General features: G+C 36.6%; 3 protein-coding genes across 14 annotated transcripts in view; 1 reads left to right on the plus strand and 2 right to left on the minus strand.

Annotated features, from left to right (window-relative positions):
• Window positions 1-1002, plus strand: part of LOC105224511 (uncharacterized) — a 36625-nt gene extending 35623 nt beyond the window's left edge. For all 8 annotated transcript variants that reach the window (XM_011202614.4, XM_011202615.4, XM_049449194.1 and 5 more), the window contains one exon: window positions 71-1002. In XM_011202614.4, the coding sequence (XP_011200916.2) occupies window positions 71-494 (424 nt within the window). In that variant the 3' untranslated portion in view covers window positions 495-1002. The remainder of the gene's footprint in view (window positions 1-70) is intronic.
• On the minus strand, window positions 960-20666 carry LOC105224514 (aldehyde dehydrogenase X, mitochondrial). 4 transcript variants are annotated; one of them, XM_049449193.1, is made up of 6 exons: window positions 20480-20666; window positions 3050-3154; window positions 2873-2973; window positions 2233-2804; window positions 1815-2164; window positions 960-1314 (listed from the first exon to the last, which is right to left on the minus strand). In XM_049449193.1, exons 1-6 carry the CDS (start codon window positions 20513-20515, stop codon window positions 1021-1023), a joined length of 1458 nt encoding a protein of 485 aa, XP_049305150.1. In that variant the 5' UTR covers window positions 20516-20666; the 3' UTR covers window positions 960-1020. The 4 variants fall into 4 exon arrangements, with proteins under 4 accessions (XP_049305150.1, XP_049305149.1, XP_049305147.1 ...); XM_049449192.1 differs by lacking the exon at window positions 20480-20666 and adding an exon at window positions 5279-5529; XM_049449190.1 differs by lacking the exons at window positions 960-1314; window positions 1815-2164; window positions 2233-2804; window positions 2873-2973; window positions 3050-3154 and adding exons at window positions 12232-12647; window positions 12702-13051; window positions 13125-13696; window positions 13768-13868; window positions 14015-14119 and having other exon boundaries at window positions 20480-20663.
• A 3541-nt stretch (window positions 20667-24207) lies between these two features.
• LOC105224515 (leucine-rich melanocyte differentiation-associated protein) lies at window positions 24208-25525 on the minus strand. Of its 2 annotated transcripts, none has more exons than XM_049447302.1 (6): window positions 25411-25525; window positions 25251-25331; window positions 24941-25177; window positions 24720-24868; window positions 24472-24662; window positions 24208-24400 (listed from the first exon to the last, which is right to left on the minus strand). In XM_049447302.1, the coding sequence occupies exons 2-6, from the start codon at window positions 25290-25292 to the stop codon at window positions 24315-24317; spliced, it is 705 nt and encodes a 234-aa protein (XP_049303259.1). In that variant the 5' UTR covers window positions 25293-25331; window positions 25411-25525; the 3' UTR covers window positions 24208-24314. The 2 variants fall into 2 exon arrangements, with proteins under 2 accessions (XP_049303259.1, XP_049303260.1); XM_049447303.1 differs by having other exon boundaries at window positions 25251-25327; window positions 25411-25474.
• Between the last annotated feature and the right edge of the window lie 266 nt (window positions 25526-25791).

Genomic DNA, 25791 nt, shown 5'->3' on the forward strand with positions numbered 1-25791 from the left:
TGAGTAAAAAGCAAAAGTTTTCAATTTATTTATTACTTTTTTCATGCATATCTTTCTATTACACCTACAGCTGCGGTCAAGCCATCTCCGTGCTGCGTCCCTTCATTCGACAACACGAATTCAAACACGATGTCTACTTGAATCTCTTCCGCTTCGCCTACATGTTTGCTTTGGTCTTGTGGCTGTTGGCGCTGCTGCTGATGTTGCTGCGTTACTTCTTCGCCATCGATTTCCAACTGTTAGATGTACAATCCTTGTATGATAACAAATTGGCGCGCCGCTTAAGCCGTCCGGAACCGGAGTTTACAGAGGTGCTCTTGGACACGGCGCAGTCTCCCACTCTGCTACTGCCACGCCACGATCGCCAAAAGTCGGAGGATGATTTTCAAAGTGCCAAGTCGAATTTGAGTGAAGTGGCAATGCCGTTAATCGACACCGGCAAGCCACGTTCAGTGCTGGTGCAGTATGCGCCAACGCAGCAACGCGTGGTTTAGTTTATACAGCACCTGACACTGTTAAGTAGAGGCTTAATCAAATCTAAGTATGTACAGGCGACTAGGTGGGAGGCGCGTATAATTTTGCGGAGAAGCGTTTCAAAACAGTTTTACCTCAGGAATCTTTTTATTTAAAAACTGCACAATTTCTCTCTCCAAGTTTTCGCTGCCGCTATTAAATATTTACAACATATACTCCTATGTATGTATGCATCACAAGCATTCTTTAAAGCCGACTTCGGCTCTACTGTGCAGTTGAATGATATTATTTTACTAAATAAATAAAAATATGCAATTCAAGTATTCAGACAACCGTCGCGGCTAAGCAACAACAACATACCTACGAGATGGCCGTACCTCTGTAACATTTACCTTAACGCATTATTTTATTTCAAATATTATTTATTAATTTTTATATGAATTTTTAGTGCTTTTAACCACTGTGTGCGTGTATAACAGAAATATATTATATAATAATATTAAATAAAGTATAAAAGTGAAAAAAAAATTGTTTAATTGTGCTGACTTAGACTATTTTGGTGGTGATAGTTTTGGTCTCCAGATAATTGTTCAAACCATCGCGACCCATCTCACGACCGATACCAGATTGCTTGAAGCCGCCGAACGGTGCTTGTGGCATCACAGCATTGTAGCAGTTGATCCAAACGGAACCGGCATTTACGTTGTTGGCGAATTTCGTCGCCTTGTTGATGTCATTGGTGATAACACCAGCTGCGAGACCGTATTCAACGTCGTTGGCGCGATCAATGATCTCTTCAATGTCGCTGAATTTCAAGATAGACATAACCGGTCCAAAGATCTACAAAAGTAAACGAGTTTTTATAATTTAAGTACATTGGAGTCATTTTGGAGAAAGCGTTAGTGCACATAAGAGAAGTTAAGCCAAAAGTCCGTAGAGCATAGCTTGTAATCAACACCTGTTCACCTCTGAAAAATACTTCATATAACTCAACTTTACATGGAAAGTTTTCCAAAAAATATCTAGATTTGAAAATAAGCAGTTTTTGTTGTTAAGCTTCGGATATGTTGTTATAAAAAATATTAGATTAGATGGTACAGAGTCTTTTGCAATCCTAGCTAGTTAGATGGGGGTTTCTAATTGCACCCTGTCCCACTGTATGAGATTTTGAAAAATAGAAAATAACGATCTAACTCAATCCGAACGAAGTTTCCCAGTAGTTTTGTGAAAATTTTGAGAATTGATAATATCCCTCAAAACCTTACTCGATTTTTGCTAAGTCTGCCAGCGATCTTATCAAAACTACAAGTATTCGCACGAAGCATAGAAGCATAACTTACCTCTTCCTGTGCGATTCTCATTTTGTCTGTAACATCGGAGAACACCGTTGGTTCGATAAAGTAACCGACATTGCCGGCGCGCTTGCCACCACATTGCAGCTTAGCACCTTCTTTTTGGCCAATTTCAATATAACCCAAAATTTTGTTCATCATTTCCTCATCGATTTGTGGACCGTGAGTAGTTGTTGTCTCGAAAGGATTACCAATTTTACGAGCCTTCGCCAAAGCCACAGATTTTTTAACAAATTCTTCGTAGATCTTCTCATGCACAAAGGTGCGGGTGCCGGCGCAACAAGTTTGACCTTGATTGGGGAAAATTGCGTCATGTGTTAACTGCACAGCTTTGTCAACTAAATAAAAAAGAATAAAAAAATTTAAGTTAATTTCCATGTATTGGAATATGTCAAAAACTGCGTACCATCAACATCGTCGAATACCACAAATGGACTCTTGCCACCCAATTCCAGCGTAACACGCTTCAAATTCGTCTTGGCTGCCGCCTGCATAATGATGCGTCCAATGTCTGCGGAACCAGTGAATGCGACCTTTTGTACATCGTGATGTTCTGATATCGCAGCACCCGCGGTGGGGCCGTAGCCGGGTATGACATTGATGACACCAGCGGGAAAACCTGCTTCCTTAGACAAAGCGGCCATATGAAGAGCGGTAAGTGGTGTTTGTTCAGCGGGCTTCAAAACAATCGTGCAACCGACAGCGAGAGCGGGTGCCCACTTCCATGCCAACATAACCAAGGGATAGTTCCATGGAATGATTTGACCAGCCACACCAATGGGTTCTTTACGTGTCTGTACAACAAAATCACCACCGGGTATGGTCTCACCGAAAAACTTATCGGTCCAGCCAGCATAGTATTTCAATGACATAATGGCGAACATGACATCACCTAGGGCCGATGTGAATGGCTTGCCATTGTCCTGGGTCTCCAGGCTAGCCAAGATGTATTTGTCACGTTCCATGAGACTGCAGAGCCTGTTAGTTTAAAGAGGTGTGGAGTAAGATAATTGGTCATTGGAAAGGAAAGCAAGTGAGTTACGCACTTTTCGATGAGCGCTGTACGTTCGAGTGGACTTAGTTTGCGCCATGCCGAGTTCCTATGGAATGCTTTCTTTGCGGCAGCTACAGCCAAGTCAACGTCAGCCTGTGTGAGTTGAGTGAAAAATTATTTACGTAAGTATTATGAAATATTTACTAACTAAAATTAGTTTGGTTCTCACCTTATCACCCTCCGCAATTTCGGCAATCACCTTGCCAGTTGCTGGATTAATAGTTGGAAACTTTTTTCCAGAGACGGCGTCGACGAACTCATTGTTGATAAAAAGCTGAAAATATATATAAGAAATAATTTTAACTTAATAGTCTCATAAAGGGGTTAAATATAGTCTAATAAAATGATAGGTTGTAGCGAACTGAAAGTGTTAACTCATTTTTGTAATCCGACAACAAATTTTTTAAATAATCAATTTATCGATCTCAATAGTTTAGAATGTATTTATTAGGAAAGATCGAGAAATATCTAATAAAAGCCGTTCTTATATTGGACAACGTTGAAGGGGTATGAGTTGGAAAAGCTTCGGTTGACTGGACCATTTATACTAATATTTTAATTATTAAGAAAACATCCTTTTTTATATATAAAAGTGTGGCTGATAAGTTTGAATAATATTTCGTGAGCCGGGAAACAGATTCATTACATTCATAAGCAGATTTTACAAGATAGAGAAAGTTTTTGAAAAGCAAAGATCGTATGCAATAAAAAAAAGCTGTAGCTCCAGCTTGCAGAGAGACAAAAGAGACGGAATATGTTCTGATGACTCGACAAATTCCATTTCATCTATCAGCAGACAAATCAATGCGATGTACTCAAGACGTCTGCTATGGATAGTCATGATCAACAATTAAGTTTTGAAAAATTGCAATTCTATCATTTAATTTAAGGCTTTTATTCAGCACCTATCGATTCTGGAATTTCCGGAGTAAAAATGCTTATCAGTAAGCAATGACTTGCAAAAATTGAACTTTTTTCTGTTGCCATAGATTGACGGTCACGTCACGTTTTGCCGAGTTTAGTACTGATAGCTTATAATTATAATTAATCATTTAGAATGAAATCCAGTCAGGTAGATTTTTAAATGAATTTTGTTTGAGATATGTAAATAATATGTGCAAAGGTAGCGGAAAATTTTAGTACCCTGCAAATAAGCGGGGCTTTATAACAACAGCGGAGCTGATAATTTTGTGTATAATGATAATTATGCTGATAAATTTATAACGATTAAATATCGACAACATTTCATAGTTCAAACTTCTATATTTATGTATATATGGATATTTCACAATATTAGGCAAACGGACTCTCAACATTTCATAGTTCAATTTTATATATTCATCTTTCAATATATTGTGCATACACACGCTCCAGACGTACATACATATGTACAGAGGAATCGTAATCTTAATTCACGGAGATGTTAACTTCATGGATCTTACGATAAGTAGAAAACAGTTGGCAGCCTGCAGAAGTTTTATGTAAATATGTATTGAAAATAAAATAATTTTTAATACATTTTTTATCTAATCGCAGTTGGTATATTATACTATTAATTACCACATTCATTTAAACAAAAACGACCAAATTTCCACACAAATCTTGAGAGCGATTATATTGATGTGATAGCGGCCATGGTTGATATAATTGAACGGCAGTGGCTTAAATATACCAAAATTACCTCAAAAATATCTCCCTAAAAGGATTTTTCAGAACTCAAATTATTTTCAAAGTTATAGCCATTTTTGTGACGTGGAAACTAGACCGGTTGAGCGAATATCGTATAACGTAAAACTTTAAACGCGTTTTTCTCAAAACTTCTTTTTTTGATGCGGTAGCCACAATATCTCAAGTTTTTCTCTAAACTTCTTTTTTTGATGCGGTAGCCACAATATCTCAAGCTGTAATCAATCGATTTATTTGAAATTTGGCATGAATATTCTTTAAATATACGGCCTCTTTTTCCCCCCTTTTCTTCAAAGGCGCAAAACTCGATGAAAAAATTTTTTTTTTTTTTGAAATTTATATTGTGTACTCTTCTAAGTTTAATAAACAAATAATAAAAAAACGGATTGTAAAAATATCTAGTGCTTCTTTTTTATTAATTGTTGAAAAAAGCTCGAAATTCGAGCCTTTAGACTACAATTCCCCTGCAAAATGAAATTTATTTTACTTAACTTATTTGTGAAATTAGAAATGTTTGCAAGAACTTTTTATGATTTTCAGAGATACATATTTATCATAAGTGGAGGCTAAAATATCGTTAAAGGCTCCTAAAGAAATAAATGTGTTTAATTTCGCTTCTTTCTAGCATATTTCTATGCCTTCTTGCAGCGCCTGTGTCCGAGGAAACGTTATAAAATTCAATTCATTCAAACCCTGCTTTGCAGTTAGTTACCTGTGTATATTTGGGTACTTCATTAGGATTAGCCATGATGTTTGTTGTTTTCAAAATTAATTATTTAAAATATATATATTTTTTAATTTAGAACACTTTAATTTGAAGGACTACACACTTCACGCACCGACTTATGTAGGTACTCTAAGAACTAATTTCACCACAATTTCGTCTGCAGCACAGCCACAACTAAACTTGCTGATTTGTGGCCGCTTTTTATAAGTTAGCCGATAGTCTTTACAACAAAGAAGCAACTAATTCTCTGCACTCACTCTATAGAACGCATGCCGGCCAATCCGTAGCCTATTTTGATTACTCTCTTCATGTTGTTGATAATCATTCTTGTTGTTGACTATTACTGTTATCACGCTAGTTGTTGGCAAGCAGAACGCCGAAGAGCTATGACTGAGCGCGTTAGCAAAGTGCGATAAAGTCTAGGTAGCATACATATGTATGTATGGTATGTATGTACATATGTATGTGTCTGAATACATAAATTCTTACGTATAAATAATTACTTTTTGTTTAATGCTAAGTAATAGAAAAGGTATTAAAAGTTAACTGATAGATACGCAATCTCTACAGATAACTGATAACTGGCAGTAATTGGTTTCTTTTGCGTTTAACTTCTTATGTAAGCGTCTGTGTTAACACAATTTGTAAAACCAAAAATAGCTGTATATATGAGTGGTCTAATTCACATGACCGCCACTGTAAGTAGTGTGCCAATGACGTGCCAAAAATTTTTTTGGACGCTCTCTCAACTGCTAGCAGAAAATCAAATATGTTACAGTAAACTGTCGAAAAACGGCGAATTTTCAGTAATTTTTTTTTGTTTTTCAAATAAAAATGAAATAGTATACTAAAACTTTTTAGTATTCAAAACATTACATACATATGTAAATATACGAAAGAAAGAACGGCTGAACCGATGTGGCTGAAAATTTTGATGAGGTAGTTTAGAACCAGTGAATGGGCATAATATAATTTTTTTCCGATATATGCTGTGTATAGTCACCCGGAAGTTCGAAAATCTCTTTAGATATACTATCAGGAAATAATTCTCTCTGATTTTCAATTAAATATATCATACATTAACCAATACAGGGTTTGTCCGGAAAGTAATAGGACTGAGGCGATTTAAAAAAATGTATTGAACCAATCGTTACAATTCGTTAAAATTCAAAATAGGCTCCTTCTGAGTCGATGCAGCGCTGCTAACGCGATTTTCAACCTTGAAGGCGTCACGGAAGGTATTCTCCGGAATAGCCTTGAGAGTCGAGGTGCATGTTGTTCTGTCGTCTAAAAATGCTTGCTTTTCATCGGCCTTTTCAGGTAAGGAAACAAAAAAAGTCCGGGGGGCCTGTCACATTTGACCTGTAGCGCGTCTGCGGGAGCATGTCAAGTTTCTCCAGCACAATGTGGATGAACCACAGATTTTAGTAAATTTACATCTGGACAAGCAAACGAATACTTAGTCGACGGTCTGAGTTGAAAACTTTTCGCACGCTAGTCTCATTGTCGGTGTTTGTCGAAGTCGCTGGTCTTCCAGCACGGTCTTTATCAGCGACCTCTCCCCGGCCCTCCAAAAAGGCCAGGTGCCACCGAAACACACCACTTCTTGCTAAAGCAATATCTGGGTAAGTCTGCTTGATCATATAAAACGTCTCTGTCGCAGATTAACACAGTTTCACACAGAATATAATCGCGTATCTCTGCTCTAACGAATGCTGCATTTTCGGCTTGCTGTAACATAAAAATATCTGATGAATGTCATATACTAAATTTGGTTGAAATCAGTCGGTCGGGATGTTCTCGAGTTATATGTTTTCACCTGAAAGTGGGCGGTGCAACTCTCATCGTTCAATTTTGATTCCGGGGGTCATACCATCTCGGGGTAAAATTTAATGTAAATATCTGGCGTATTCACATATTGATTCATGGCCTTTTCAGTAGTTTTTAATAGTACCGTTACATGGGAAGTGTAGGTAGTGGGAAGAATAGGTAACACATTTTTAATATCACAACAGAAAAATGCATTGACAGTTACGTGTTTTGTTCGTCGAGAGTGCCTACTCAATCCGAAGTAGCACCTGTTGTCAAGAGTTATTCTGAGTTGGTTTTCCAGGTTGACATTGTTGGTGGTGTTTATACTGGTTCCAAGATGGCGAAATTACGACTTCAAAGCTATGATTGTCAACAGTGATATGAGAGCCTAGCCGCGATTGCGACGATTGTTTGTTTGATGACAGGAGATATTTCGTTTTGGCCTCGTTCACTACCACACGCGTTTGCTTCGCTTCCCTATCCATTCTGGAGAAAGCAGAATTAACGGTGTGGTTAATGAGACCACTGATATCAATATCATCGGCGTACGCCATCAGCTGTGCGCCATTCACTTGGGAGTAGCCACATAAGATTCTTTTACATATGGCTCAAGCATCTTCTGAAGCAAAAAGAAAAATATACACATTTTAATTAAGACCAAAAACCTCGAAGATATTTTTTTAGGGCGGATACAATCTAAAAAGGGTTATTGGTCTCACCAAAGATATATGTATGTATGTACTAAGCCAGCTTGTAACTCAGGTGCGTACACTGATACGTTCTGGAACCTCGTATCAGAGACAATGGATGATCTACTCCTTTAATTTCAAGTAATTGCAAGAAGATACGTCCTTCGCTTCTTAAGTGCACTTGAATCACATATCATTTGAGCCAGTAATTTTTCATCTTTACCAAATAAAGTTATCATACACCTAAAGTAGTAAAATTGGTGTTTTGGAAAATGGTGTCAAGGAAGAAAGCAAAACGAGGTAATTGCATTTAAGTGAATAAAAATTTAATTCTCATCCATTCACAAATTTGCCTTGATGCCCTTAATCAGTTTTTATTTAGGAAGTAGCAGCATGTTCTGCTATAAGAATTAAGGAATTAAGAAAATAGAATCAGAAGGATTATGGACAAAGCACTGAATAAACTAAACTTAAATAAATCAGACTATATCCTCCTAAAGTTAGATTTCAATAATCACTTCCGGGTGAGGTTACCTTTAGGACGTGAATGGAGAAGAGGTTTGTAGGGGGGAAGAATACTATCTCTATCTACACTGACGGGTTCAAAATGGACAGCGGAGTGGAGCCAGGAGTATATCACACTGATCTTGACATATGTACATATCTCTCTCCATCCGTCTCGGTCATTATCGTCCAACCGGAAGTACTAGGCATAGAGTAGGCCTGCGAATTTTTATTTAATAACTAGCTTTTTACCTGCGACTTCGCCCGCAGTAGAACCATTAAATAAGTATGAGGGATAAAGGGTAAGGGTATAATAATAGAAATGAGTCAAAATGATAACTAAATTTTATTGCTTGGCTGAGATCAACAATTTTTAAAAGTTCCTACAGACAATGAAGATTCAACACCTTAAAATATGCGTATTGAAATGCAACAAATAATGTTAAAATATATTTCACCGTAACAAAAATAAATAATTCTGAATTCTAACAATTTAAAAAAATAAAATACAAAGTATTATTCTAGGATATTTTTGTAAACCATGTTATAATTTTTCCCGTCGAGTGCAAATATGTGTGAATTCTGGGCATTAGATACACGTGAACAGGCTACATAAAGTTGACCATGAGAGAAGCATGGGTTTTCTAAATGCACTGCTGCTACCAGTAATGTTTGTCCTTTTGCCTTGTTTATAGTAACAGCAAAGCTAAGCATGGCGGGAAACTGAACCCTTTTAAATTTGAATGGAAAGTCAGTGGGAATAATTGGTATCCGAAGTATTTTAACAATATTTCCCTTACCGACACCTGTTAAAATAGTAGCACCAATTATGTTCTGTCCCAATTTTGTTATGCGATGCTTTGTTCTATTACTAGCAGAGGAGCATCTAGATTTCGCATAAGCAATACTGGTATATTTAGAGTCAATTGAAGTTCATGTGACGGTACATCCTTTAGTTCAAGTGAATTTAAAAACTCCACAGAATATGAAGTACTTAGTTCCGTATCTATAATTGTATCCATTGACAAATATTCCTTCATTTTTCCTTGAACCTCGTTTAAAATATCAGTGTTGATCCTATTAACAATTTCATTTCTTGGTGCTAATATTGCTCTTGCACACAACCACTGATCACTACATAAATTTTGTTGCAATTCCGGAAAAAGAATTAGCAATGAAAAGTGATGCAATCCACATCACTTTCTACTAAATTACAAATTACAGAATTAACATCAGCGAGTAAGATCTAAAATAATAAAATGACTGCTAACCACAAAAATTACGGATTACCTCAAAAATTTGAATAGTTTTATACTGCATGTAACGACAGAAGAAAATAACAATAAATATAGAAAAATTAATATTATTATGTTAATACAACTCTAACAAATAATTCCGACCAAATTAGTTATCACAAAAACAGTACTCACGAACTTTTATTTAGATCATTAAAAGAGAAATAATTCTTTCATACATAACTTTTGTGAATCTTGAACCGCTTTCGCAGCGCAAGGAACGGAAGCCCTCAAAGATAAATAATTTCCCTCGTTTTTTACACATTTACCACTGTTTCTTCGCTCCTATTGTTCGCAGCGTGATGCTATATAGCCTATAGCCTTCCTCGATAAATGGACTATTCAACACAAAAAGAATTATTCAATTCGAACCAGTAGCTTCGGAGATTAGCGCGTTCAAACAAACAAACTCTTCAGCTTTATAATATTAGTATAGACTACGGGAGCATACAAAAGACAATCATATACGCGGATAGCCAGGCAGCAATGCTGGCCTTGCCGACAAGAATTGCAGGAATGCTTTAAACTTACTGACAGATCAACTTCACGAAAAAGCAGACGAGTTGGCCAAGCTAGAAGCCTCTTTTGACGCAACGAATTCGAGGCGGATTTAAAACCATGCCCGCTGGGAACGATCAAGAGAGATATTCAAAGAATTTTGAATAATTAGTTAAAAGCAGGTGCAAATCCATAACCAACTGTAAGATAACATAGAAGATATGGTCCAAGTATGACAAGACTAGAATTAAGGATAGGAGGTTAAGGACCTATTATACCTGTATAGGTCTAGGAAAAATAACATGTATGTATAAAGTTGTATCTTTATAAGCTTGGCGATTTTCGCCTGTTAAACGAAATGAAACAAATAAAGTGTTCGTTAGTTCTTGGTCAGAAAAAATACTGTAACGATGTTTCGGTCTTCAGACATGGCTTCGTGTGACTTTCTTCCAATTCCAAAAATAAGGAGAATGTTTAAATGCCATCGGTTTGCAAGCATAGATGACATTAAAAGCGCATAGCTGAAAGACGATGGGCCAAAGGCCATCCCATAAATCGATTTTGAGAGATGTTTTGATAATTAGAAGTAGAAGCGCTGGCATAGGTATGTAATATCAAGGGAGTAGATACTTAAATCAATATTAATTTTTTTAAATCGAAAATTTCCGTTATTTTTTGAACATATCTAAGTACCTCGTAAAGTTGCCGATATACTTGCCTGGCTACTATACCAGAATTCTGCTTTACGGCTACTGAAGTCAGTATGCTTGAAAACTTAGATAACAACTCTGAACTTACATTTTTCTAAAGCAGTTTAAAGTATTTGGCAGCACTGCTCAAATTTTTGAAGAAATCGTAAAATAAAATATTATTACGAGTATACAAGTAAGCCGGTTGTGGATCTGCTGCGTGTCTTCGATTGCTGCAATTTAGTTCTAACTTTTTTTGTTCCTTGCTTGAGTAAGTCAGCATTGTAGATCCAGCACTTCAGCGTCCATCAATCCATCAGTCTGCCTCTGCTTGCCTATGTTTTTGCTCCATCTGCCCAGAAGAATTTGCTTGGAGGTATAGTCTCCGTTGACGCGAAATATGTGGTGTCTTAAAGGAGGATGATGTCCACTAAGAGCAGATATGACAATCAGAAATGAAGCTCCTCCCTCTCATTCTAAATCTCGCCTTCATGAGGTGGCACCGTTTATTCCGATTGGAGATTGGGTACTCGATTTCATTGGAAAAAAGGGGAATGAACGAAAATCTAATCTGGTACTCCTGGAAGGAGTTGATTACAAGGCTGCCACCATAATCTTACAAAAAAGTCTTTGCCAAGGAAGCTGTAACTAAGCTTCGGATAGAAAATAAAGCATGCAGAAATGGAAAAGGATGACGGTTTTGAAATTTAAAGCATTATATGTACGTAATAGACGTGAATTTATTTGTACATGCTTTAGTTTTTTATTCTGGCTTCCAATCTCGAACAATACTTATCGACTATTATACTGGCGCTAGCATTCACACATAACAGGGGTGTAAGGCGGTTAACGTTGTCTTCCTTCACGACATAAGATAATACGCCGATCAGACTTCGGACGCAACTAACTTCAGTGGAGCCGACGCCCTCTCAGTGAATAGCGTACTTGAAGTCAAACCACCACCCGGGAGAATCGAGAGTGACCCTGGCGCAGCTTCGCTCTGATTACTGTAGCAGGTTAAATTCTTACTTACCCGGAATCGACACTGATATACCAAATGTATGTCCCGCATGACCCTAACAACCTCTTTGCCTGCCCAGGTAACTCTACACATCTGACACTCTTTTCCCTATGATCCGACCCTTTCGAAAAAGCATGTTCTCTGGCCCTACCCTTGGATGACCTCGATGATAACAATTGGAGAATAAACTAATTTCACAAGATGTAGCTTCCCTTGGGATGTGTCCGTACGGAAAATTGCAAAATACGTATGTAGAAGGTCTGTACTAAGTCATGTCATTGTCAATAAAATTTTTAGCCCTACTTATTTACCAAGCTGTCCTCAAATCAATCCTTATTTTATCGTTTTCTTACCGTTGATTTAAAATTACGTGTTAAAATTAAAATTTTTGTTATAAAAAATATTTATTAATTTTAGTAAACATTTAATATATGTATACTTGGATACATGCATTGGTTTACGAAAATAATTTGGAATAATACAGAAGTCCAAAAAAGTAAAAAAAGATATGAAATGCTTTGCCATTTTAGTTGGCAGACTTTAGTCTAGACTCTAGACTAACTTCATGGTGATAGTTTTGGTTTCCAGATAACTGTCCAAACCATCCTTGCCCAGCTCACGACCAATGCCAGACTGCTTGTAGCCGCCGAAAGGAGTTTGCGGTAGCACAGCATCATAACAATTGATCCAAACGGAACCGGCATTGACGTTGTTGGCGAATTTCGTCGCTTTGTTGATGTCATTGGTGATAACACCAGCTGCGAGACCGTACACCACGTCATTGGCACGATCAATGATCTCCTCCATGTCGCTGAATTTAAAGATTGACTGAACAGGTCCGAAGATCTAAAAAAAAAAATTAATAATAATATGAGTTATTACTGAAAATAATAACCGTACCTCCTCCTGTGCGATTTTCATTTTGTCGGTAACATCCGAGAACACCGTCGGTTCGATAAAGTAGCCGACATTACCAATGCGCTTGCCACCGCATTGTAACTTGGCACCCTCTTGCTTGCCACTTTCAATATAACCCAAGACCTTATTCATCATTTCGTCGTCGATTTGTGGACCCTGTTTGACGGACTCGTCGAATGGATTGCCAACTTTGCGGGCTTTGGCTGCCGCCACAGCTTTGACAACGAATTTATCGTAAATCTTTTCGTGTACATATGTGCGACTACCGGCACAACAGCTCTGACCGTGATTTGAGAAAAGTGCTTCGTGGGTAATATCCACCGCTAAGTCAACTAGAGAAGATAAAAGAAAAAAAAAATAACTGTATACTTTGAAACAAATTTATAGCAAATATGGCTGCCTTACTGTCGGCGTCGTCGAACACCACAACCGGACTCTTGCCACCCAATTCCAACGTAACCCGCTTCAAATTCGTCTTGGCTGCCGCTTCCATAATAATGCGTCCAATTTCTGCGGAACCAGTGAATGCGACCTTCTGTATATCATGATGTTCTGATATCGCAGCACCCGCGGTGGGGCCGTAGCCGGGTATGACATTGATGACACCAGCGGGAAAACCAGCTTCTTTAGTCAAAGCCGCCAAGTGCAGTGCGGTGAGTGGTGTCTGTTCGGCTGGTTTCAAAACGATCGTACAACCAGCAGCAAGAGCCGGCGCCCACTTCCATGCCAACATAAGTATCGGATAATTCCATGGAATGATTTGACCAACCACACCAACGGGTTCCTTACGTGTCTGTACAATGAATTCACCACCAGGAATTGTATCGCCAAAAAACTTATCGGTCCAGCCGGCATAGTATTTAAATGTCATAATGGCGATGTCAATATCAAAAACAGAGTCGGCGTAAGGCTTGCCATTATCTTGTGTCTCAAGGCTAGCCAATAAGCTCTTATCACGTTCCAAGAGGCTGCAGAACCTGATGTGTAAAAGACAGTTATGTTTAAAAATAGTTTTTTAAGAAAAAAGAAGTTAGTTTAATCTATATACTTGTTTATCAAGTCTGTGCGTTGGAGTGGGGCCAGTTTGCGCCATTCGGAGTTTCTATGGAATGCTTTCTTAGCGGCAGCCACAGCCAAGTCAACGTCAGCCTGCACGGCGTAAGAAAAGAGTTACTTAAGTCAGTACATATAGTGCAAGTATGTTTGTATGTATGTAGAAATGTTTCAAAATAAGTACGAATACCGTTATTTATTGAATATGTGATATTTTTCATTATCGTCTTTACTGCACTCACCTTATCACCCTCAGCAACTTGGGCTATCAGTTTACCAGTTGCCGGATTGTTGGTTGGAAACTTTTTTCCGGAGACGGCGTCGACGAACTCGTTGTTGATAAAGAGCTGTAAATAATAAAAAAATATTTTTAAAGAGATTATTGTGTTTACGGGGGGCCTGTTAATTTGTATTGGAACAAAGAAGAAATGTCACAATCGTTTTCGATTAAGAAATTTTCTGCTTACAACCTAGCGGAATTACAAAAAGCTAGGTATTGATGGAACCTATAGGTTTATAGACAGATTTTCTCCACACATCGTCGACACAATCTCAGCTGGCTTAGTAATTGAACACCGACATTTTTGGTACTATATTATAGTATATATTATATATACATTGGTGCATGATAGAAGTCCATTGGAGCTTGCCTCCCAATTGTGTTCTGGTTCGTGCTGTTGTTCCTCAAATTGAGGAACCTAAATTTTTCAAACGTCTCCGAAATTTTAGTAGAAATTAGAATAGAACTTTTTATGTTTACGAGAGGGCAGAAGGTTAGTTAACGCTGCTTCAGTAAAGTTCTGATTTTCACTCACTTTATTTGTAGAAACCTGAGCTATTCGAATCTGGTTCACTTGGAGTGTACTCGTACAGTTGAAATTTCTATTAGCACTGTTATTCAAGAACTTTCGAAAACACTGTCTTCTTCTTCCGAAAGTTAGCGAGAGATGTTTAGCGTCGGAATTTAACATTTCCAAGGAGTATAGTATGGGTAGCTTCAGTCTTAACAAAAATGAAGAGTGTACAATTTTTTAGCAAAATTAACTTTGGTTTGAAATGTAAAAAATACAAAGAGATATGGGTGCTGACATTGCTTAGTTTTATACATTGTAATTAAGTTCATGCAAAATTAAGGTTTTTCTTGCTTTTGTTATGCTAATAACAGCCGCTGGTAGTTTCCGGCGTACTTTCGGTTGTAAACAAAAAACAGCTGAATAAAATGAAAAATAGCATCTAAGTTATTTGCGGTGCGAACTACAACTACTTTTTCAGGTTATTTTGGTTATATGATTGTAATATTTGTTTCAAACTTGCGCTAATGTGAAACCTACACGGTAGGCCATTTAAAGTTGACCCATCTGGCAACGCTGTAACTTTTAACAGCGCTGACAAATCGGCTAATGTCATACCGCGTTAGAAGCGTCATTCGAAGACAATTTATACCATGGAACAGTACACTCCAAAAGAACGCGCTGAAATTGTTCAGCTTTATATTCAAAATAACTTTTCAATTGTGTTAACTCAACGTGCGTTTCGCAAAAAAAATAAAGTGAAAAGTGCTCCAGTTAAGAACACAATTAAGTCTTTATACGCAAAATTTGTGAACACCGGTAATCTCAGTAATGCCAGTCATGCATCCAGACAACGCACAAGACGTTCTGATGAAAATATCGAAGCTGTACGAGCCAGTATTGAGGAGACTCCATCGACATCGAGTTATCGCCGCTCTCAGGAATTAGACATCTCTCGCACCACCGTTATCGAGCCATGATAACGGATTTTGTGATACCCATTATTCGCGAAAATGACATGGATAACTTCTGGTTTCAACAGGACGGGGCTACATGCCATACAGCTCGACCAACAATCAATTTATTGCGACCATTTTTCCCCGGGCGATTGATATCGAAAAATGGTGATGTTGACTGGCCACCGAGATCACCAGATTTGACGCCACCAGACTTTTATTTGTGGGGTTATTTGAAATCCAAGGTATACGCTAATAAGCCAAAGACCTTAGCTCAACTGAAAGCCAACATTCGACGTGAAACAGCCGCCATATCATCCGAAAGATTGGCCAAAGTCATGGAAAATGTCGAAAAATGAGTGCATTTAGCTGTCAAAGCTAAAGGTGCCCATTTACGCGATCTAATTTTTAAATATTAGCTGAAACAAATCCCCTTGGACCAAAATAAATTATTTTTGAAATGAACAAAAAACATTGTTTTCTTTTGTTCTTTTTTTTTAGAAACAAATGGGTCAACTTTAAATGGCCTACCCTGTATATTATTGATCCGATTTAGCGTATCTGTATTTAATTGAATTTTATGTTTATAGATTTAGCTCGATTTACCCATGCAAAAAAGTTACAAAAAAACGTTATATGTATATTTTATAACACTTTATAAATATATATTTCTGTATACATACATATGTATGTACTTAAGTGCTTCTAGTAACGAGTGCACTTGAACCACTTTTTTCTTCCTACAGTTTCGGAATGCGAAGGGGCAACTTTAAAAACACTCACCTGCGTATACTTTGGTGCTTGATTAGGATTTGCCATTTTTGCTACAATAAAGCTTTTAATATATGTACTTTGTAGTTAACACAAATCTTATTGGAACTGAAGCGTTTGACTTATGGACCACTTCACTAGGAATGCAGCGCTATTTATACCTCTCGCTTGCCTTAGCAAAACAAAAACGACTTTGATGCGCGCTCTCGGCTGTGGAAAACGCCGGTCATCACATCGCTTATCGCGGTGTATATTTCATTTTGCACTGATTGCATTTATATTCTTAACTCTCTTTTTCGCTCATATTCGTCAACATAAATAACTCAACAACTCAGCCTACAATAGATAAGGCATGTTTCTTCGTACATTGTACGTTGCATTGTAATGTCGAAATACCTGCATTTGATAACCTAAATTGAACCTTGGAAGTCAAAAGTTCCCGTGTCTTAATCAATGTGATTAAAGTAATTTAAATATAATTTAAAACTGTTTTGATATTGATTAATTAATTCAATTTTTTTATTGCACGTCACATTGTAAATATTAATTTTCCAGGTTTTTGCTGCTGTTCTCCATAGTGTAACATTTAGTACTTAGTACATAATTATGTCACAGCAGCACATTGGCCGATATTTTCAGTAAAAAGTCAACTATATAAGGTGGGTCCCAAGGTAAACAGGACTTACAAAAAAACAGAACAAATGGTTTTTTGGCAAAATCTGCTTCAATACAACTTTCTGCACGGTCCAAAAGCATGTCGAACCAGTGTTTTAGCTCGGTGGCCGGTATGGCCGCCAGTATGCCGGTGCAAGCCTTTTGAATGGGCTCTAGGGCATGGGCAAATGCATTTTTCCAAATAGGAGGAAATCGCATGATGCCATATCAGGTGAATACGGGGAGTGGTTAATGGTTAAAATGTGATATTTGGTCAAATAGTCGTCCTTCGAATGTTGGATTCTGAGCAATTTTTGGTCGTCAGTCAATTTGTGCGGAACAAGCCGTGCACACACCTTTCGTAAGCCCAAATGTTCGGTCAAAATGCAATAAATCGATGTTTTGGAGATGTTCAGTTCCATTTCCATGAATATCAATGATAATTTCGGCGGATTTTTGATGAATTCACGCACAGTTTCGATGGAATTTCCGGTGATCGTCACTGTTGATCGTGATTTATGTCCTCACGACCGCTTTGAAAACGTTAAAACTAATCGTGCACTCTGCTACGGGATAGGCAATCATCGCCATGAACTTGTTTCGTCAATTGAAACGTTTCGGTAAAAGTTTCACCAATTTTAAAACAAAATAACAAAATTTAATTTTGGCTCTTTCTTCGAAGCTCATTTTCGCACCGATACCACAAACATACTGACACTTAAATCGCAATAACTTCACTTCCAATCAATGAAATGTCATGAAATTCTCACTGGACAATCGATAAAGATAGCAGATTCTAACGCACTAGTCGCCACCAGGGGGCGCTAGATTCAAAAAGTCCTGTTTCTTTGGAACACACCTTGTAATGCAAATGATAATAATATTTGTAGAACTTATTACAAGTTGCTTTTATTTTTTTTTTTTGTTTCTTTCCTAAACTTCAATATATCACAGAATCTGTTTAATTATAAAAAACAATAACTAAGTTTGGTGAAAACACAATGAGGATGAACTATGGTAGTATGACATTAAAAAAATTAAGAAAAAAAAAAACAAGTAAGAAAGGGGTAAGTTCGGATGCAACCGAACATTTTATACTCTTGCAAGTTGCAGGCATCAAATCAATGGAAATACTTTAAGGTATAAAACGTCAACCAAGGGATCTCTATATAACTCATACACTGACCGACAAATTCAGCATAAGATTTGTCAGAAAAACGAAAATCATTCTATCAATCAATCTATTTTAGGCACAAAGGTATACTGTTAAGAAAAAAGTACGTTCTGTAGTTTTCATTGAGAAAACTTAAATATATACCAACATATGCAGCATAAAATCACCCGGATGTTTGGAAAATCTTCATATTAGGTATATGGATACTCAGGGAAGTATTAACCCGATTCAACCCATTTTTGATACACAAATACTATTGCAAGGAAAGAATTTCCTCTGAATTTTAATTGTATATCTCGCACATTGGCCGATATTTTCAGTAAAAAGTCAACTATAGATACTGTGGTCCACATATTGGGTACATAGAGGCTTTTGCTTGGATTGGAACAATTCTTGGTCACAAAGTGGTATATTTTAAACGAGTTATTGTTGCAAAATTCTATCTCGTGATATTACTTAGTGATTTGCGTACTAGAAATTGAAAGATATGTGATTTTACCAAAAGTGGGCGGCACAACGTCTGTCGTCCCAATTTTCACATCGACTCCCATAAGGTCCTCTCATACCATCTCCGAGTATTAATTTAAAGTGTCTGGTGTATTTAGTTTCTGTTTGATTGGGCTTTTGGCAGTTTTTAACAGTACTGTTATATGGGGGTGAGCGGGGTTATCTTCCTATTTCATTCATTTTCACACTGTGGGTAGGAGTTCCCATAATATATGCGCTCAGCAAATTTAGTTGTTTAGGAGATATGTACATTAAACTTATTTGAAAGAGGGATCACGCCAACTTTTACGCAATTTTCTGCCCACATATGTCTCTTGCTACAGTGATCCATTGTGCCGAAACCGGCTTCATATCTCGATTTAGTTCCTAATTATGGCACTTTATAGGTTTTTAATTAATAGCGTTTACTGGGCGTGGCAGTGACGATTTTGTCCATCTACGATCTAGTAATTTTTTTTGTACTAAGGAACTTGCACACCAAGTTTCATCGAGATATTTTTACTCATGTTAGAGTTGCAAGAACGGACGGTCGGACATACAGTAACCTGGAGTTCAACTTTTCTCGTCACCCTATATCTATCTCGATTAATTTTAAGCGATTTGTACAATCGTACGAGGGTATAATAAAATAAACTAAAATTTTATACATTAATTGAATCGAACCTAGAGAGTAGTATCTTTTCAATTATCTACGTAGTGAACTATTTTCCAGCAGTTGATTCTGCAAACGGAAGAAATAACGGCTGCTAAATTTTCCGATTGTTTCCTTTACTGTACATCGTTTTTCACATAGAAATAGCCCCCACTATGGTGCGCAGAACTTTATTTTGAAAAGCTTGAATTACTTTTAAATTTGAATCGCTGCACTATCCCAGATTTGAATGCCATACGTCCAGATCGGCCTAAGTAATGCCTTATAAATTAGCAACTTATTCTTTAGACTAAAGCGGGTTCTCGGCCTAAGCAGGCAAGCCTTAGTTGAAATCTTTTTATATTGTTATTATTATTTTGCTCAGGTGTTTATTGCAAATAACTGACCACTTAAAGGTAATTTTGTGTTTTGTGAGGGTATGAACTACTTGTACGGACTTTTCGGTGTTGATACCACTGTTACATTGGGCGAGCCATGATTCTAGAGCGTTCAATTGCATCTGCAATTTTCTGGAAACAATATCATCATTTAGCAACCGGTTGCAAATCCGACCCAGCTTCACGGCTTCTAATGTAGAACGCATCATTGTGCAAGTAAGACTTTAGCAGCAAATACTAAAGCCTTGGTAATTTTTCTTTTCATACGCTCATTATTTATATATACGTTATAGAGTCATCGATGTTTCCTTCTGGATGTTACAAACATCGTGCCACCATAGCACCCTTTTTGAAAATTTCACGCAAGTTGGGTCAATTTTGAAAGGATCATTCTAAGGGTTAATGTGAATTTTTATGGCCGAGGTTTTTGCTATTATTAGAATTGCTACAATTTATTCCATAATTTAGAAATTTATATATGTATGTATGTATGTATATGTGTAGTACTCTCTTGAAAATCGCATCTAGATGTTGTATAAATATACAAAACTTACATGCATTGTATATTTTAATACACATACATACATACATACTTACATATGTATATTTTGAAATTTTAGAAGCCGTGCAAAAGTTTTAAAGCAGCTTGATAATGATATCTATTACTTTTCTTATTTATACACGTATTTATTTACAATTCTGTTTATTGTTTTCAATATGCCAATATAGTGCCAGCAGTCCCCTTTTATTTATATAAGCTAATATTTGCCAGCACTTGACAAATGATTATTTGCGATATTAGTTACACAAGCCCCTCCAACATACCTGTGTGTATTTAGGCACTTCATTTGGATTTGCCATTTTGTTACAATTATTATAGCTGCACTTTAATTTTCAATTAACACGCTACTATCGTTAGCTTTATAAATATTACTATTCACTTAACGAACCGGCAAATTAATGAACAACTAAACGAGTGCGGTCAGCTGTGCTACTGAAACCAGAAACAAATGAGGCCTCTCACCGGTCCGCCTTATATATTGTTTTTTTTCTCAAATGCGAATGTATGGGTGAGATTGAGACAGCAGAGCGCCAGCTATACTCAAGTGCTTTAGTAAAGCAAGTAAATAGGTTTGCGTCTTGGATTTAATAAATATATTTTTAGTGTACACAGGGTGACTTGAAGAAATTAAATAACAGAAATGCTATGAAAGTAATCTGTTTTTATTAAATTGATTTAAGTTAAATTTTCTTAGTAAGAGGGCCTAAAGTTAAACGAAATACTACTTCATTAAATTTTTTTTATAAAAGGTAAGGCGTTGTGAGTTTAGTTGACTAATATCATTTGCTCATTTCGATGAGTTTCTCCTTTGAAAGGTGATATTCAATCAAGCACTTTATACCATCAAATCAAATTGAGCATAAATTTTTATATATGGGACCTTTTAAGCTCCAAAACTGAAGTATTTAATCAATTAAAATTATTTTGAAAATATGCATAGGAAAGAAAATTATCTTATATTTTGACTTGATATTTTTTGATTGCAAATTACTGCTTTTTCCGATGACAGTTCAATAAAGGAGAACTAACAAATATTTTAAATAAAAAAATACCACTTTTCATCAAATTTCGTGAAAAAAAATTGTAAAAGATAATAATAAAAAACAAAAAGACTAGGTTTTGTGAATTTTTCATATAAATTTTGAGATTATGTAAAAAAATCCTGTAAATAAAAGTACCTTTGAACCTTTTCAATATCTGCAACATAGCCGTATAACGTTTTTCTATAGAAATCGTAGTTATGCCGGAAATCGAGATAAACATTTCTTAACCCCAAAAAATTTAAAATTATTTTTGGGAAAGAAGTTTGCTCAAGATCTGAGGTTCTTTATTCAGATTTAAAGTATATTCATTCCTTATCCTAGTAAATGCAAATTCAGTTAATAGAAAAAGTAAATTTAAATTAAATTTCTCATCCTGATATTATTTGAGACCAATTACTAATAGAATCCGTCGAATAAGATGCAAAAAGCCGGTAAAAAAGACTTTTATTTTATAATTTTGACTTAAATTTGTGAGAGTATATTAATAATATTTTTGAGGTTACAAAATTAAAATACCTTATGTCAACATAACCGATGGTTGTAAAAATATGAGAACCGGTTGTTCGTGGCTTGAATAAAGCTTTTTGATAAGCACAGAGAGTTACAAATAATTTAGTTTTGTATTTTTAAACAAGTGAATGAGAAGACAGTTCCATTTTTGGTAAGGAAAAATTTTTAATTTTCCTCAAATGAAGAAAAATGGGTAACTGTTAGAGCTATAGAGAATAGTACCGGTGATATCAACATTCACCGAATCGAGATGCTGGAAGTAAAGGATGGCAAAAACATAGACATTCAGCCAGGATACGTAAAGAAGTAATCGAATTCTACCTGCCATTGTCTGGGTACACATTTAAATTATAATAGAGGGATGTTGGAGGAATACGCATTGGTTCAAACTCAAAATTCTCGGTCAGCAATCACTGTTAGTTTCGCAACATACGTATTCTAAAAAAATCACAGAAACTGTTTTGAACTCAGAGGGAGCACAGATTGAAGACGCTTTCAAAAATATAAGCGTAAGGCCATACTAAGCGCGCTTAAATGTCTGAATATCTCTAAACCTCATGGGTTGGCCCAAAATTTGAATGCTGGGAGTTTCAATAAAATGGCGATCTGTTCAAAGAAGTACAATTCAAATCTTAACTATGAATAAAATGTTGTTAGTTCTAGAAAATAGGGTGCTAAATGTTGCGGCCTACGCTGATGATGTGGCGTTTTTGATTAGATATATGTACACTCGCTGAGCTTATACAAACATTACTAAACGGTATATGTAAATCCATGGGTTGTATTGGGCGGACTAAACATAAGTGGTTGCAAGACAGGGTGAGTATTGTTCGCTAGGAAACAAAGATTTCCAGAAGTTATGCCGCCATTAATAAAGGATACAATAGATAGAAAGCAAGCTACTTGGGAATAATTTTAGACAAGAAGTTTCATGGAAACCAAATTTAGACTTACTTAGATGGCAGGGACTAACGCCTCAGGTAACACATTGGTTCTACACAGCAGTTGTAAGATCAATTATTACAGGCGTTATATTGGTAGGGTGGTCAATAATGGAAAGAAATATACGATAAGGAGTATGGAAAGCATACAAAGAGCAGGTAGTATATACATTAATGGAGCTTTTAGAATAACGCCAAGTTATTCTGATCCCATCTATTAGTCGCCTGCAAGAAGAGGCATTCCAAAATACTTAGCAAGTCCCCGTTTATACGCAATACCACGGGTTTTCGAAATCCTTTAGAATTAAACTTAAATCTCAAATGGAGGTGTGGTGGATAGAGACCCAGAGATAAGGATTTATACAGACGGGTCCAAACTATATAACCGAGTGGGAGGTTGTGCCTATTAAGCAAAATTGGATACCAGAATCGCCTTCCCTCTACCGAACCACTGCTGTTTTTTTCTAAGCGGAGATCAGAGCAATTAAGGAAATCCTTCTTTTTCTGACAAAAAAAGGTCTCACAACAAGCAATTTATCTATAATATGTTTATTAGAGCGGGTTGAGTTACAGGGAGCTAAAAAAGTGGAAAAATCATTTGTGCGGAAAATTTTCTACAGGTCATTCTGAACAATTGTGCTTAATAGACTAGGGGTCTAAAACAGGTTTCGAGCGAGCGAATTTTAAGCCGTTTTTAATACGTAGGTGGGTGGATTTTGATATTACATTCATTATTTGTCGGAATCGGTCTGATCGGACAACTATATCGCATATATGATACAATCGATTATTTAGATTTTTTTAACATTGCCTTAAAACGCGATTCGATTTTATACAAAAAATCGGCCCACACTAATGCATAAACGAATAGCCAAGCGGGTTTGAAATGTCTTAAGGTTAGATAGTGAAATGCCTTGATCTCGGTGGATCTAACATCATATTACAGGTTTAACCTGTAATGGGTCCCAGTATATTGATTTTTCTGGTAACAGATGAAGAAGGCATGGTTATTTGTACATATTTAATCGGAAAACATATTATAATTATTGCTGGGTCTCGATGGAGATAATCCTGACTTGCTTAAGAGTTAGCCGAAGATTTCAAGACGTTGTTTCAGAGGTTGCACAAATAGAACCAGGTCTTATAGAGAGGACATTATAGGGTGAGATGATTTTTGTTTCAAAATTAGTCTCCTAAGGCATAGCTGCATTGTCAGGCAATAACTCTACCTAACTATCATCACATAAGTAATGTATGTAGAGTAGTAACCAAGAGGTTGTTCGTTGTAGAAAAATAGAAAGTGCGTCTTTGCTTCAAAGGGTACACATAACCGATATCTAACGTTGGGAAACTTGGTTAAGTCGGCTCTACAGAGCCTTACAAGAAATTGTACAACTACATGCACCAAGCTGTTAAAAGGTGCTTGGTTTTGACTTACTACTTGGTGTCCAATGAGAACCATGACCATTTAAGTATCGCAAATTAGAAACAAACATACATAAAACTTTGCCTTTGTACTAAGAAGTTTTTAATCATTCTTTAGATTCTTAAAAACTGTAAAATTTAGCGCAAATTTGTTTTGAATATTATATTTTGATTGATCCTTACAAATCCTTATTTGTAATGCTGTATATTTCCTCTGACTCGCCATTTCGTATTAAACTACGAATTTTCGTTGGGAGCAATTTACCTAGAAAATACGTCACAACTCAACATGAGGAAATTCGGAATATATACATAAGTATATCAAAATTTATCTACCAAAATTGAAGCCTTCAGTAATAAATTGACTGCTCTCTCTTGGGAAATCATTCCTCGCTAAATTTTCGCCAAATTTTCTATTGGGTGTCTTTCGATGTGGTGATATGTTTGGTGAACGTGACATTGTTTTTCTCTGCAGATCATGATGATCTAGAAATTTTAGTTTCCCAAAAGCGCTTGAAATCTGCGACCTGGTAAATATAGTACAAATGTGTATATCTGATTGTAACCCGATAACTACTTCTTACCTGTAGTACTCATATTCATAGTCAACATATTCACAAAATGGCTGCAGCTCTAATTCATCGGGGCATATAGGGTTTCCGTGCAAGCTGAGGTACTCCAAATTTGGGAAAATGCTCGCTAAAAGTTGAATAGTTCTCTGCAAGTCCATCAGCTTAAAAGCCAGACACAATATGAAAATGTAATTAATGATTATTTTCGTACGCTTATAATATTCGCATTTCACCTCATTGCGGTTCAACATCAGCACCTTCACTTTCGGCAGCACCCATTGCATCTGCTCGAAGTGTGCTTCGTGCAGTCGATTGTTGTCTAGAATGAGATATTTCAAATTGTTAAACTCATACAAGTGCGTGAGGTTCATCAGCCGATTGTGACTGCAATCCAGATATTCCGTGCGTTCACCAAACTCCTCTATAAGCTCCGCTGGCAGTGAAACGTAGTGGCAATGGGCTAAGATAAGCTGTAAATAAATAAACCGTAATACAATGCTTTGCTTTGTTATCTATAATTGCGCTCTTGGATCAGCCGCTCACCTCTTTGCACTGCACATCGTAGCGCATCGTCGGGTGATCCATAGCACACACATCCACACACCTGCGCACTGTAATGTCTTTCTAATTTTCGAGTGTTATTGCTATTGTTTTTCTAATTTAACAAATAACTGTAATGACTTCTATAATTAAAACCAGCCACCTGCTTCTTTTATTATATCTCGAAACCGCAATGATTTATAGGTGTTCGCTCTCAATTCTTTATTACAGTCTGAGCATTGCCGCAGTACTGAAGGTGCAAGCTAAAGCAACAGTATCTTCTTGCGGCTAGAATCTAGCCGGTGAATTATAGCTATCATCGCAAAGAGATAATACAGATGTAAAGAATTTGAGATGTAGATGGCCGCATAAGCGTTTTTCCGTTGGAGATGTGCGTTTAAACTCGATACATTTTCGTTTTATGCCCGGAATAATTTGTAACATATACTACTGTGGGCAAGAAGTAGTAAGACCATTTTGTTTTCTAGATTGCTATGAAAGCCAGTGATATCTCTATGTCATATCAGTGTTTAGCAATCGGCAA

This window comes from Bactrocera dorsalis, chromosome 2 (assembly GCF_023373825.1).
Source record: "Bactrocera dorsalis isolate Fly_Bdor chromosome 2, ASM2337382v1, whole genome shotgun sequence".
Lineage (NCBI taxonomy): Eukaryota > Metazoa > Arthropoda > Insecta > Diptera > Tephritidae > Bactrocera > Bactrocera dorsalis.

Excerpts from the sequence above, each read along its gene's own strand:
- LOC105224515 (XM_049447302.1), bottom strand. The coding sequence starts at position 25,292 with ATGGATCACCCGACGATGCGCTACGATGTGCAGTGCAAAGAG. Across the intron at positions 24,869-24,940 it reads TGATGTTGAACCGCAATGAG|CTGATGGACTTGCAGAGAAC; the intron begins GTGAAATGCGAA and ends CTGGCTTTTAAG. Across the intron at positions 24,401-24,471 it reads TACTGAAGGCTTCAATTTTG|GTAAATTGCTCCCAACGAAA; the intron begins GTAGATAAATTT and ends CGTATTTTCTAG.
- LOC105224514 (XM_049449193.1), bottom strand. The coding sequence starts at position 20,515 with ATGGCAAATCCAAATGAAGTGCCTAAATACACACAG. Across the intron at positions 2,165-2,232 it reads GGTATTCGACGATGTTGATG|TTGACAAAGCTGTGCAGTTA; the intron begins GTACGCAGTTTT and ends TTTTTTATTTAG. Across the intron at positions 1,315-1,814 it reads TGAGAATCGCACAGGAAGAG|ATCTTTGGACCGGTTATGTC; the intron begins GTAAGTTATGCT and ends TTACTTTTGTAG.